This window comes from Porites lutea, chromosome 14 (genome assembly GCF_958299795.1).
Source record: "Porites lutea chromosome 14, jaPorLute2.1, whole genome shotgun sequence".
Classification (NCBI taxonomy): Eukaryota; Metazoa; Cnidaria; class Anthozoa; order Scleractinia; family Poritidae; genus Porites; species Porites lutea.
The window spans coordinates 17,640,582-17,654,305 of NC_133214.1; the positions used below are offsets into that span (position 1 = coordinate 17,640,582).

Consider the following 13,724-nt stretch of genomic DNA (forward strand, 5'->3'; position numbering starts at 1 on the left):
TACTTTGTAATATCACCTTAAGGACCTCGCATTTTAACTACAAAAAGCTCAAAAGACTTTCCGGAGAAGGAGAAAAGAAGAGGGCAGAAAATTTAGGAACTACAGGTCGCGTGAATTAAAATTTCGTCAACAAGTTGCTTGGCGCCATAAAAGGTTTGGAGAACTAAATCCGAACCGCCATTTTGAAAATAGAGAATACCCTGGACAAGGTAATAATCCACGTGATCACCACGTGACGCGACTAGAGTGATTTGACACTGAGATCAAAAACCGAGTTTTTCAAATTAGAAAAATAACCAAAGGTTAATCTCGAGGGGGCGCAAGATGCAATCTAAATCGTTCGTCCTCAAAAATACTGCTGGAGTTCGTCAAACGGGAGCCATAGTTGAGGCTGAAAGCATCGCTTGACCTCGATAATTCTGTTAAAATGGCAAACTACAAGGAAAAAACACATCAATGATTGAAAGAGATGCCCACTCCCAAAAGGACACTATTTCGATGATCACAAATACAAAGGCCGATCATTCTCTATTTTCGAATTCCCCATAATACACTCTGTTTGCCCTCCCAAATTCTGCATAAACCATTGTTTTGAAATGCTCCTGGGAGTACTGCATTTTCCCAAGAGCATTTGAAGACAATAACTTAAGCAAAATTTGGGGGGCAAACAGAGTGTATTATGGGGGATTCGAAAATAGTCAATGAAAGGCAATCCAAGACAATCTTTGGATTTTGGATTCCACACCGTGGATTTCGGACCACAGGTACTGGATTGCAGATTCTTTGACAGTGAAACTTAGATTCCGGATTCCAATCGTTAGTGGGATCCGGACTCCTACAGCCGTGTTCCAGATTCCAAAGCCCAGGATTCCGGATTCTACAGGAGAAGTTTCCCGGAGTCCGGATTCCGGATTCCCTTACACGGGGCGATAACGAAATTCTTATCCAACCCAAGATCCAACCCCCTACCCTTTTACCGTAAATCCTCTATTAAGCCCCCCTTCTCAAATGAGCCCCCTCCCTTAATAAGCCCCCCAACCCCTTTTCAGGAGAAGAAAGTTAATAAGATCCCCCCCCCCAAACTCTCTCCTAAATATTCTTGACCAATAAATGATAGACTGTATTAATCAATCACGACTGTAAAACTTCATGTCGACTGATCAGTGATGGTTTATTTACCAACTGGACGTTCGGATTTGATACTGATCCTTGGCTGCATGACCTACAAATTTCTCGTACTTGATCTTTTCCACTTTACTGCGTGGCGGACGCAATTTAACCCCGGTTAGTGACGTCTGCGAAGCGGCGCCGACATCCTTTGTTCTGGGCCCCCGACGGACTCAACGAATTACCGGAAGTATGTTTCGCCAATCATGACGAGTACTCAAATCGTGGTTGGTACACAAGTGAACAAGGAATTTGGCGCTGTTTCGCAGACAGACTTAACTAGAGTTTAGTTTCGCCTGTGGCGCAGGATACTGAAATGCCTTCCCTTTTATACACCTGAAACTTGAAACAGAAGGACCCCCCCCCCGTATCAGAAGCCTTGGGAGTACCGGGTAGAGAGATAATTTACTTACCCGTGAAGCACCTTTGGTTTGCCCCTTTAGCCGACTCACGGACTCAAACTGCTGCTGTGTTAACGACGGAACGGATCTTTCATTCTGTAAAAACAAAAGACGAACTTGTAACTCAAATGTAAGATACACTACCCGTAATAGACGGCTTGTTAGCCCGGTGAAATGGCCGCGTTACCGGGTAGGATGATAATAGGGACCTCAAGATAAATTATTTCCGGTGCAAGTACCCGTAAATACGGGTAGACTGTTTCTCATTCCACAGAATTGGCTAGGCTACCGCGTAGGGCGATAATAGGAATTTTTTGTTAAAGGAACTTACTTTTTGAGTATCGTCTATCTTCTTGGACGCCATAGAACTTTCCGGTTTCTTATGGAAGAAAAAACAATCAAACACCTTTAGACTGGAAAGTTAAAGAACTGTACCAGGTTCGTATCGTAGAATTTAAAGGAGGAAATGACTGAAATTAAAGCAAGCTTCACGTTCACGCCTTCAGTGTTATGTTAATAACGAGCGACGAAGTCGAATCCCAACCAGTTGGAGACACTTTACCTGTGCTGTGGACGAAGAAGGTTTGGCTAATTTTCCTAGCGACGTTTTTCCCTTCCGCGAGGAAAGGCGGGAAAGTCCTGTTTTATTACAGAGGATACAAATCCAGTTTCCTTCCGTTCCTGTAGTCCCTGCCATACATTCCGAATGGTACACATGACCGCATCTGCAAACCGTGAAAAATTGTTAGTTCAACGCTACTGTACGGAGACATCTCCCCTTACAGATACAAAGCAGTTTGAAAGGCAGTATAAACAAAAGAAAATGAATGTCAGTTGATAAAAAATAAGTCCGAAAAACAGTCGCTATTTTTGTCTCAAAATTTTGTCTCAAAATTGCCGGCGTGAGATTCTCGCGCGAACTCCTTGTCGAACAACAAACATTTTCTTTTGCACAAGAAAAAGAAAGAAATACATGAGAAAAAAGAAAAGGAATTTTTAACTAAAGCGGGATTTTTACGCGCGTACGCACGTCAAATTTACGCACCCTAAGATTCCTTTGGTTTACATTGCTACGGTTTGTGATTGGCTGAAAAATCTCGCGCCACTTTCTCAACAAATAAACTACTGGCGTCTCATTCTCACGCGATTTTTTTGCCGCGCACGGTACCCCACTTGTATTTTCTTGGAGATCTAATTGGTTCATTTGACCGTCTACGCATGTTCCGATTGGCTAAAAAATTACTTTTGTTTAGTTTTACTAAACTCAACTGCAAACTGCCATAAAAGGGTCATATAACAAACATCAACTATCCTTACCTAAACACTAGTAGATTATCAGGCTGACTGCTGACGTGGTCGTTGGTAAAAAGTCTCTGGCATATGGCACATCTGACTGTCTTGGGTGAGTATCCAATATTCTTCTGATTTTTAAGATTACTGAGCGAGGAATGAAGGTCACTCGCTAATAATTTGTTTGTAGTTTTTAAAAGAGTCTGGAATAAAATGAAGGATATATGAATGATGTTTCCGTGAATGTGAATTTTTTGTTTTTATAACTGTAAATGTTAGTGTGATATGCTTAACCATGATACACCTGGAATAAAGTCTCACGTTATTTTCCTGACAAACTGCCAAATTCTCCTTTCAATTCGACTTAATATGCTTAACAAGCAAAAGAAAAATTTAACATTAGATCAGGGATGACGTTTAATGAGTTTTCGCTTGTTCCAGATCGAAGAGGCCAATTTACAGTTGTAAACTAAGCAACCTACCTAGCCTATGAGTGGAAGTGCAGCTGGCGGTGACTTTATTTCGATAAAATAAACATTTGAAAATAAGTAAGGTACTTATCAAAATGTGGTCACCTCCAGCCTCGCTTCCATGCAAGGCCAGGATACGAAGCTAACGAGCTGACGTATGATGAAGGGGAAATGTCGACGTGTCTATACTTTAACACGCACGATTGTTCGCCAACATTTTACAAAATGAAATGTTGTAAAATACAGGAAAATGAAAGACTTTAAAGGCTGGACTTACCGATTCATAACTGTAAGTATCTAACATTCCTAAAATAAGTTCCTTGATTTCCCCAAATTTGCCAGTACTGTACGTTGGATCCTATAGCAACAAAATGAACCGATAAGAGATCATTTGCGTAATAGTGTTAAAACAAGAGATCATAATTGGAGAGAGAAGGAGTCTCCCAGTCATACCTTTGGGAAATTTTACTTTCCAAACAAGTTATTTTTAGAAACTATGCGTACCATCCCGAAAAAGCTTCCGGTGAACTAGTTATTTCGCTTTCATGATTCAGAGCGTTAAAGCGGGACGGAGCCAACAAATGAAAAATATGACGCACTGAATCATGAAAGTGAGTCTTCAGGAAGTCAACCAGTTCACCGGAAATTGTTTCCGCATGGTCCGCATAGTTTCTAAAAATAACTTTTTAGAAATTAAGATATCCCGGCTAACACCGTTAGACATCCACTCTGTCCGATTATAATCTCTTGATTTAAAGCATAACGCCTGTACATAAGAACATTACTGAGCAAAGATTCTAACGGTAAAATGTCACACAAACCTGCATTATTTTTTGAAGAATAGCTGGTAACGAAATGTATCCCATCATGCTATTCAGAACGTGTCTTGTTTGATCCTTGAAGGCTGCAAGCAATCCAAAACATTTCATTTAGCTCTGAAATTCCGTATTTACTTGTTGCGACAAGAAGGGAAAGGAGAGCACCAAAGTAGAGTTGCTTACCTAGAAAATATGCGCTTGTTGTGTCTTTGCATTTCCGTTGAGGTGCCATGACAGTTTCCAGAAGAGGAAACCACAATGCCTAGAGAGGTGAACAAATTTGTTTGCGTGTTGAAAATTGCCTTCCTTATCCTGCATTGTAAATGTTTAATCCGTCGTTGCACGACTACAACGTGAAAGTGCCTAATTTCACGTTTTGTCGAGGACGGGAACACAAAGCAACAATTTTCTTTTTCTTTTCATGATTTTCTATACAATCCTTTAAAATTCAATTCCAAATAAATTTGCCAACATTTGACGAATTAAAGGAGATGAAATAAGCGCGATAAAGTTTGACGCAGAGCGGAAAGGTATTCACCTTTTAGTGACGTTTTCGAAGCCGTCGAAGTGGTCGTTGCTTAAGCTCCCTTAAGCTCACCCGCCCATCATCTTTGTTTCGTTTGTTCGTTTTCTTTGTTAAGGAAATACTGTTGAATCTGACTGCCCCTGGGTCTCCAAGGATGATAATCCCTCCTAAGGCACACTGTTAAAACTTGTTTAGTTGCAAAAATAATTTTAAAATGGCACAATACCTCTCGATCAGCTTCGTCGAGTCTTCCAGAATTTCTTTGGCACAAAGGAATTAGGACTCCTAAGAGCACAGCTTCCACGTTTGCAGTGAGCTTCCTGATTTCTGTAACGTCATCAAGATCAGAGATCACGTGGACAGGAAAAAAGCGCGGGAAAATATGTACGCAGAGCGCAAGGAAAAAAAAAGACGGTCATCGGTGCGAGCTGTAAAGCGCGGGAAAACATCTAAAGTTCACGTGGACAGAAAAAAGGCGAGGGGAAAATATGTATGCAGAGCGCAAGGGAAAAAAAACGGCAATCGGTCCGAGCTGTAAAGCGCAGGAAAATGTCAGGCTGGATCCAAGTGAAACTGGAGTTAAGCGTGCAAAATATGTAAGGTTGGTGAGCACCTATACATGATTCAGATACCAATAGCGGAAGTTATGAAATTGCCACCAACTTGGTAGGGCCAAGTGCAGGAAAAATAAAGCCAGATCCAACAGCAGGAAAATATCTATAGGGTAGCAAGGGCTAGATTCGATTTCCGCCGCTCTCTCGAGTCTGGTCTTGTTCATCTCGAGGAGCGCGGGCTCATTTCTGGAACAGCGGCTGATGATCGAGCCCAAGAAAGGGCAGGAAAACACAAAACAGCAACTGAACCAAACTGAAACGCGGGAAAAATAAAGCAGATTCTAGGCCAGGCGAAAGATAAAACCGGTGCTGCCAAGGGCGGCGGAACAGGAAACCTTTTTAGTTACTTAAGTTTAATGTGAACAACAGCAAATAGTGTTCAAAGCACTCAGAAGTACTCCAATCAACACTTTCAAATTCCGATTCGATCTGGAACGCACGGACACTTTTTAACGAGTTCTTATGAACTCCTTAGTGCTCCGTGGGTAAACAAATTACAATTTACAATTAAACAAATTACAATTTACAAATTTACAATTTACAAGAAAAGATTAGCGTTTCAACATACCGTTTGAAGGGGGAAACTCGTGCTTCTCGAAAACATCACAAAGAATCTTCACTTTAACCTTCAAAGTCTGCAGATGAATAAAGGAAACGTTCAAGATTTGACCAATTGTAAACTTCTTATATGAATCAAATTAATTCTAAAAGACATTACAGACGATAGAAATACAACATTTTCTTTATAGTATTGGGAGTGATTCTTAAGCAGTAGAATCAAGTGATGAGCACCAGATTATTGATCCCGAGGAAAACAGTTAATTTTGTTTCTCTGGAATCTCAGTGTTTTACTAGGCGGAAGCGAGCTAAACATTGATGTATGAGTGAAACAAAGTTAAGTAGCTTCCGAGGGAACAGTCAAAAAATGACTTGTTGTATAGCCTGTGAAGAAAACCTTTTACGCCGTGTACAAAATTATGTAAATAAATCTCAGAGAGCGGTCAACTTCTTGTGTAACACTGCACTGTTACCCTCTGACGTGATAGATTTTTTGCAATGTTTTCCACTCAGAGACTGGTGGGAAACATTTTGTACATTGTAATGATGTCATGTGACCTTGAGATAACCAATAAGAGAAGCACACGAAGTTTTTTTAAAAGCGATTTCAATTTCAAACACAAAACTAAACTTCGGACTTTTCTTTAGCATTTGGACATAACGATTATCGAAAAGGCCCGTTAAAAATTGACTGGGAAACAATGCTTTTAACGTCTTACCTCTAAAAGAAGTTGAAACGCACCATGGATATCACCCGCTTTCTCCAAAAGATACGCTGTAGCGTATGTGTTGTTAAACTGGCGAACGATCTGCGAATAGAAAAATAGTAAGGCAGTAAAAATTGTCATTCGCGAAATGGAAGCTACAATCTCCATTTCAGAGATCGAATCTTTTCCACTTCTTTTCTAAGTGATCCGTCAAAGCATCTTTTGAAGAAGACAAGTAGCTACTGCTATGGATCGTTTACGTGAAGACTGTTGTTAAGTACACTGCGAACTACTTTGTTGCCGAATAACTTACTTAATTGCCTACTAGAAGACATAATCGTCACACCTTTAGAGAAGTAGCCACCAAAAAGGTTAAAACTGAACCCTATGTACACCAACTATGGCTAGGTTTACATTAAGGGATATTTTTCCGTACTCGTGACGTATCCGGGACATGTTCGTACGGGATTCGATTTGTCTTTTACCGACAGATGCGTGAATCCGAAATAATAGCGTACCGGTTTGGTCGCGTGTCCGGCGACTTTGAATCCGTAATGTGAGAATACTGTTTAGTACACGAATGAATGTTCTCGGATTATCGGATGTACGCAAACGCCTGCAAATCCAAATACCCTGAATGTAATAAATCCAGAAAAATTTATGAACCTGCAAAAATCTACTCTGATTCAAACCTAGTCTATAGCGACTTGAACATACCGCTAAAGTTTCCTCCAGTCTGTAGTCTTCTGTGTTTCTCAAATAACTATGAACCAGGTCAGGTTGGTATTTACACATCAGTTCAATGTACTTCTCATGAACTTCCGCATCTGGAGAATCCTCTGGCCGCGCAGGGGTAGATGATCTGAAAATAACCGAAAAAAAATGCCGTTATCCGACCCCCAGAAAAAAAAGACAGAGCTTACGCAACAGAACGGCAGATCGTTTGTGTGTGGCAAACGTGACAGGGCTATTACGTGTGTGTTTTGTCGTGAGCATCACTTAAAATTACTGTGTTCTTGTCTTTTACAAAAAGATCTGTTTATGGGAAGGTGAAGTTTAGCGGGTATTTTTTTCACACGACAAGGTTTTTCGTCTTCTTTCCTCTGCCGTCCTATTGCAATTCACTAATAACAAGAGAGAAGCATTTCAACAAGACACTACGATAACGAAATAGAAATAATAAGTAATAAGTTGTGTCTTTCGTAGCTTGCAGGCCATGTGAGGGCGTGTGAAAACTGCGAGCAGTCTTTTTTGCTCGAAAATCTGCGAGGGAGTGAGATATGCGAGTATTCGAGCGGGAAAGCCGCGAGCAGCGAGTTTTGCGGGCGCCCGTACAACTCGCTGCTCATGGCTTCTCCGCTTAAATACTCACATATTGCAATCGCTCATCGCTGACAGATTTTCCAGCAAAAGAAAGGCTGCTCGAAGTCTAGGAAGTGTGAAACTATGTGCAAGGATATATGTTCGTGATAAAAGACTACTATTTTGCAGTTTAGCTTACTTGCTATCAAACACCCCTTTCAAGAATTCGTATTGCATTGTGGGTTGGCCCTGAAAAAGTTAAACACGCAAGACAATAAAATTATTTAAGATTAGCAAGACAAAATATGCAAAGAAAGTCTGTTTGTGGCAGGGTACACAGTAAAACTCTCTCGTATGTGTAACCGAAAGAACATTCGTCTTAGACTGTTAACGGCCTTTTACCCTTTCATATTTCTATTCGATGAACGAGTAATCGAGCACAAACTGGACGCTAGTGTCAGTTTTCCCGCTTATCCATTCTCTTACCCAACCCCCCCAACGTTTCGCGGTCGTTTCGGCTGGCGCTAATTGTTGCGCTCCTCAAGTCTACATTCATCTCCTCTCAAAGCCTTACCTCAAGCTGGCGAACCACTACAGTCAATGTATCTGGAAACTCTGTAACAATCATGTGAGCAGTCTTGCCACAGTCAATTGACAGAAAACTCTGAAACACAAAGGGATTCAGTTAACATTTGTCATTACTACTCCTTACACTATAGCCCCATTCACACCAAAGCTCAGTTTTAAAATATGTTTAAACGCTGTTTAGTTACACGCGGTTCAAATTTGTTTCATAAAAGCTGCTAACTGTGCTTTCATGAAGGCAAAGTTAGTACAATTATGTAACCTTTTACATTTCTTTTGAATTCTGTGTAAAAGCTTGTGTTCCAGTTTTCCGTCAGTGTTTTTCATTTTTGTAAACCTCGTTTAATTAAAAATGCTTAGTTGGTGTGAATGGCACATATGCATTATACTATGCTAGAGTTAATTATGCTGTGCAAGATGAATATGAATTTTGAGTCTCTAGATAAAATTCTTAAGTGGATAAAACCTAAACTGGAGCGCGAGATTGCTCAGTGGGCAAGGCAGGGAGGAGGGGGGGGGGGGTTGGTAAGGAGCGTGGGAAGGGGGAGGTAGGAGAGGGGTAGTTGACGCCCCGTCCCACATCCCCTAACTAAGTCATTTTCTTTTGTGCCAACCTTTAAGCTGTTAAGTGAAGCATCTTTTAGTTCTTCTCTTTCCAGGTCGGTGTAACCGTCTTCCGTCATCACATAATGGACATAGTTGAATACTTGATGCTGGGAAAGTTAGAAGAAAGTAAGAATAACAACTGAAAAAGAGAAACAATGCAGTTCTGATGCACGCAGCAGTAAGAGCAGTCAGTGCAACTGCCTTTCAAAGAGTCACAAATATTATTCTGAAAATATAGATTGCTTTATATAAGTAGCAAGAAAGAAAAAAGCAAAGAAAGAACAATATTATTAAAAAAACAACAACAAAGCCCGATCGAGAGGTGCTATGATCATCAGAAAGCGGTTTAAACAACGAGAATAAACAAATAAATTGCCTTTACCTCCCTTGAAGAATCTCTAAAGTAACAAGACAGAACCTTGGGGAACTGCCGCGTTCTCTCGTACAACATCTCACAGACGCGGTAACTAAAACAAACAAAGAAACGAAAAAATAAGCAAGATCAAAGAATGTGTTCAAAAAGCATGGTGGCTAAGTAAAGAGACTGTATCACGCAAACGCACTGTCACACAAACAATACGACAATCAAAATGACGTTGGAAAGTATTTGGAAAAACTAAAGCTTTAGCTTGAATCGTATGGACTTGCTTCATCTTGCGCACTGCTAAAAAGACCAGGGTTAACCTCTGATAGAGTGGGAAGCCTGTGACACGAGCGCGCTTAAAACATAAGTTATTATATCAGCCAATAAAAAACACAAAGAAATCCCGCCAATGAACCAATGAGAACTTGAAGCACGTGAGGCAAAAAGCGCGGGAAAACACGTGAGAGCGAGTCTCCATCGTTTTTACTCCTGATTGGCTGAGAAAAAGGCGGCAGTTAATCAACCAATCAGTTTGCGTGGCAATGTAAAACCAAATTGAGATTAAAGTAACGTTGCTATCATATGAATACTTACAATTTAGCGTTTTCTGCAAGGACCAAAATTCTGGCATCATCGAACTGTTTCAAGCCGCCTGCGTTCCACAGTTCTAACAAGGCCTGGATAAAAAAAATAACGTTCACCATTATTCTCAGACGTCAAGTATGATAATACAAGAAAAAGATAATCTACTTATGGCTTGGTCAGAAAAGGAGATTGACGGAGACATCAAAATCACCGCCCACCGAATTAGCTCAGTTGATGGAGAGCTGTTTACGATACTCGGTGATTTAAAAGGCAGTGCTTTTCCTTGCAAAGGGCTTGATCTTTATGTGGCTCTGATACCCACGTAGACTATTGAACAGTACGGTTACATTTCTTACTGACAGAGGTAGTAAAACGAACGTAACTCAAGGCTATCAAGCATAAATGAGCATAAATTAGGGAAATTAACCTGGGGCGAATTCTTTAAACAGTAAATTATTACGTAAGTCTTACGTTATGGGAACAGAGACGTATTTTCGGCCGTCGCTTCTCTATATCGCGGGTGGAGAGAGGCGACGACTGGAACCACATCTGGGTTTCCAAGCTAACTCTGACCGATTTAAGTTTTAAGGCGACATATCCCAGACAGGGACTATTGAATCATTTTTGTATTATTATTATCATTATATATTTATACCTGTTGTCTCTCTTCGTGTCTGGAATCATCGTCTGGATTAGCGAGATACTCTAAAACCTGTCAAGACCCAATACTGTCAGAACATTTTGCAATTCTATCCAGGAAAGTCTATTACAGTCTTGTAGTCACTTAGTGAATCATACATGTCTTTCAGGTTCGTTAACAGCATCAACAGACTTGAAATACAGCGATACAGATTCGCTCGTAAGGTCCCACACCATCCCTGTTTAGGAACTGGAAATGAGGGGGAAGGGGGAGGGGAAAAGAAGAGGGGAGAGGCGAGGAAGTGGGGCGAGGAATGGAGCGCCCGAAAAGCGCAAGTGAGCTGAAGAAGAGTGAGTTCCCTTTTTAAACTCGTTCCCAGGTTCTCTCGCGGGTAGGAGAGAACCCTGGGGATGAGACTGTTCCCTTTTCCCAACACCACACTCTACTCACTGCTTTCCGATCCACCAACCTGTTCAAACAGCACTTTATTGACATGTATTCTTTTTTCTTGTTTTGCCATCTGCCTGGCTAGGAACGTGAAAAGGGATCCCACTTGGCTTGGCTGTTTGGACAAAAGAATGAAAAACACTGTCGTTACAGCTTTGATATCTTCGTGTTTCAAAGTGAACACTTTATATACTTAAAAAAACCCTAAAAGTTAAAGTTTGATAGCTTTTGTTTCACTGGACACGGTTGCAATCGAATATTAGAACCACCTTGCGTGGTCCAGGGTTCATACAAAAATTGCAACCATTTTTTAAGGACTTTTCAAGGACCACAATAGATTTTCAAGGACCTCCTACCACGAATGTGATTTCAGATATTGTACAAAAATCCACATTCCCAGACGATTCTTACTGGACTTTAAGTCTTGACCTGTTTGCTCCACCAACTTCGCTAATTTTTCAGTCACCTTTAACTTCTCTGAGTTATGATTTATATTCTGTCTTAGACAACCAAAAAGCATTAAAAAAGAAAACATTTTCCAGGCCACTACATTCAAAGTTAAAGAAAATTCAAGGATTTTTCAAGGACTCCCCCTAAAATGCAAGGACTTTTCAAGATTGTGCGAACCCTGACTGTATCACAAAAACTTACTGCTCAAAAGCACCTCTGTATGGTCATTTTAACTCTCTAAAATGCGATCATAAACAAGTAAAAGCTAACGATACAGCATCCCTACGATTCGGTGACCTCATGGAGAAATAATCAAGGAATGAGTAGATGAAAGCGAGTTCAGAAGAAGTTAAAGTCGTCGTCGGGACGTTATATCGATAGTTTTAACGTGTTTATGTATCTCAAAATCATTATTCATAAAATTTGATAAATTAAAAACTTACAGTAAAACCTGTATCCTGCACCATGACGTCCAAAAGAATATTCACAAGAAATTGCCTACGTGAAACACCACTGGGAGCACTGTGAGGAGGAAAGTAAAGGAATATTAACCAACAACGGTTCCTAAATGGAAAAAAATCTAATTTTCGACCACAAAATCCGGATTGGGTGAACTTAAAAGAAGTACTATCCACATTCACGGATTCTTCACCCCCTCATCTTAAATCTTGACTTCAAAAATTCAAGCCCATGCAAACCGTGGAACCAACATTGTAGGGGAAGGGGGGGGGGGGGGGTTTGGGGGCGAGGAGAGCAATAACTGTATCTATAACTGTATCTATCTAGTCTTCTTGCGTTTCCAGGAGTGTGTTTCATAAAATTCGGGGCATGAGTTTGGGCTACATGTATACGATATTATAATCAAAATAACTTACTTGAAATCATCGTCAAAGTTCTTCCGCTCAAATGCCTGCAATGAAATGATTGAAAAAAATAGACAGGTTGACTATCTTATCCATCAAAGCCTGGAACAAAGCTTTGGATTGCGATTTCTAATTGTCATGGTACAAAACAATCCAGCAAGATTCAGAGAACTAATTGACCACTCCAGAAAATATCATAGCATACCATAATGCTCTTTGTTTGTCACCCCCAAAATTTTGAATAGCATTGTTTTCAGTTTCTCTAGGGGGTTAAAATGGCCCAATGGTTATCAAAATTTTGGGGTGACAAAAAAAGAGCATTATGGTATGTTATGGCATTTTCTGGAGTGGTCAATTCGCCACTTTAGAAACGAGGCGGAAACTGGGTCGAGTTCACTTTCGCAAGGACTTCTGGGACGGTTACTGGGGACAGTGGAAAAATTGGCCAATAGCTGACCGGCGCGTCAGAAGTAACGATCCCAGAATTCTTTGCAAAACTCGACCCAGTATCCCTCTCGTTTCTGAAGTGGCGAATCGCCTTCGTTAGATTTAATTGAATCGACTCACCATGGAGAGAACGTTCAAAAACTCTTGTGTGTCAAAGTGCAATAGTACTCGTAGACGCGGATAGGAAAGTTCAGCTGAAATGACAAAAAATAGATCTTCTTAGAGCGGGCGTGACAGAGAGTGGAGAAATTTCTTTGGCTTTGCATTAATACGCTATCCGTGACACCAGCAGCCAAAATCGGGGTAGGAGACAGTATCTGGATACCTTTCCAGTAATTGGGTTGGTTCCATCGAAATAGCCAAATGTGCTATTTTTAGCACAAATTGTGCCATCTCGTGTGACACGCGCGAGCATTCTTAGCGAGGGCGCCGCGCAAAGGATAAAAAAACAAAATGGCGTCAGAAATTGTTTCCGTGGGAGATGAATAAATTCCATTCCTGTTATCATTGCCTCTTCTGGATTTGCGCCGCCCTCGTTTCGCGCATCGGCGGCGATAAATAATGAAAGAGTCTTTCACTATAAGGTCACAGATGGTGTCCTGCTGAATCAAGTCATGGAAAAGAGTCACTCACTTTCGAAACCATCTTTTGTATTTTGGCTTGTGATACAGTTGAAAACCTACAAAAGGAAAAAAAAGAAAAATTACGTAAATAAAGCTGTTAAATCAAATTAAGTGACTTCATCATAGTTATGCACCTATCAATGTAAATCCCGTAGGGGGGGGGGGGGGGTGCGGGCAAGGGGCGGGGATTTGATGCCTGAGACCATCCCCCTGTCGGGCTTTTGATCGTGCGAAGCGACCCCGGGGTCGGGACATTTGACT

At 40.9% G+C, this 13,724-nt stretch overlaps 1 protein-coding gene across 1 annotated transcript in view; it reads right to left on the reverse strand.

Annotated features, from left to right (window-relative positions):
* Positions 1 to 238: 238 nt before the first annotated feature.
* The window catches only part of LOC140925277 (vacuolar protein sorting-associated protein 8 homolog), a 41,061-nt gene continuing 27,575 nt past the window's right edge, over positions 239 to 13,724 (reverse strand). Inside the window, exons 31-53 of the mRNA XM_073375270.1 lie at positions 13,474 to 13,519; positions 12,961 to 13,034; positions 12,406 to 12,440; positions 11,974 to 12,052; positions 11,103 to 11,195; positions 10,649 to 10,705; positions 10,003 to 10,085; positions 9,427 to 9,511; positions 9,053 to 9,151; positions 8,428 to 8,517; positions 8,053 to 8,102; positions 7,269 to 7,413; positions 6,564 to 6,653; positions 5,855 to 5,921; positions 4,899 to 4,999; positions 4,330 to 4,408; positions 4,150 to 4,232; positions 3,606 to 3,686; positions 2,886 to 3,061; positions 2,113 to 2,293; positions 1,900 to 1,947; positions 1,581 to 1,664; positions 239 to 435 (exon numbers count right to left, since the gene is read on the reverse strand). Of these exons, the coding sequence (XP_073231371.1) occupies positions 304 to 435; positions 1,581 to 1,664; positions 1,900 to 1,947; positions 2,113 to 2,293; positions 2,886 to 3,061; positions 3,606 to 3,686; positions 4,150 to 4,232; positions 4,330 to 4,408; positions 4,899 to 4,999; positions 5,855 to 5,921; positions 6,564 to 6,653; positions 7,269 to 7,413; positions 8,053 to 8,102; positions 8,428 to 8,517; positions 9,053 to 9,151; positions 9,427 to 9,511; positions 10,003 to 10,085; positions 10,649 to 10,705; positions 11,103 to 11,195; positions 11,974 to 12,052; positions 12,406 to 12,440; positions 12,961 to 13,034; positions 13,474 to 13,519 (2,058 nt within the window). The 3' untranslated portion in view covers positions 239 to 303. The remainder of the gene's footprint in view (positions 436 to 1,580; positions 1,665 to 1,899; positions 1,948 to 2,112; positions 2,294 to 2,885; positions 3,062 to 3,605; positions 3,687 to 4,149; positions 4,233 to 4,329; positions 4,409 to 4,898; positions 5,000 to 5,854; positions 5,922 to 6,563; positions 6,654 to 7,268; positions 7,414 to 8,052; positions 8,103 to 8,427; positions 8,518 to 9,052; positions 9,152 to 9,426; positions 9,512 to 10,002; positions 10,086 to 10,648; positions 10,706 to 11,102; positions 11,196 to 11,973; positions 12,053 to 12,405; positions 12,441 to 12,960; positions 13,035 to 13,473; positions 13,520 to 13,724) is intronic.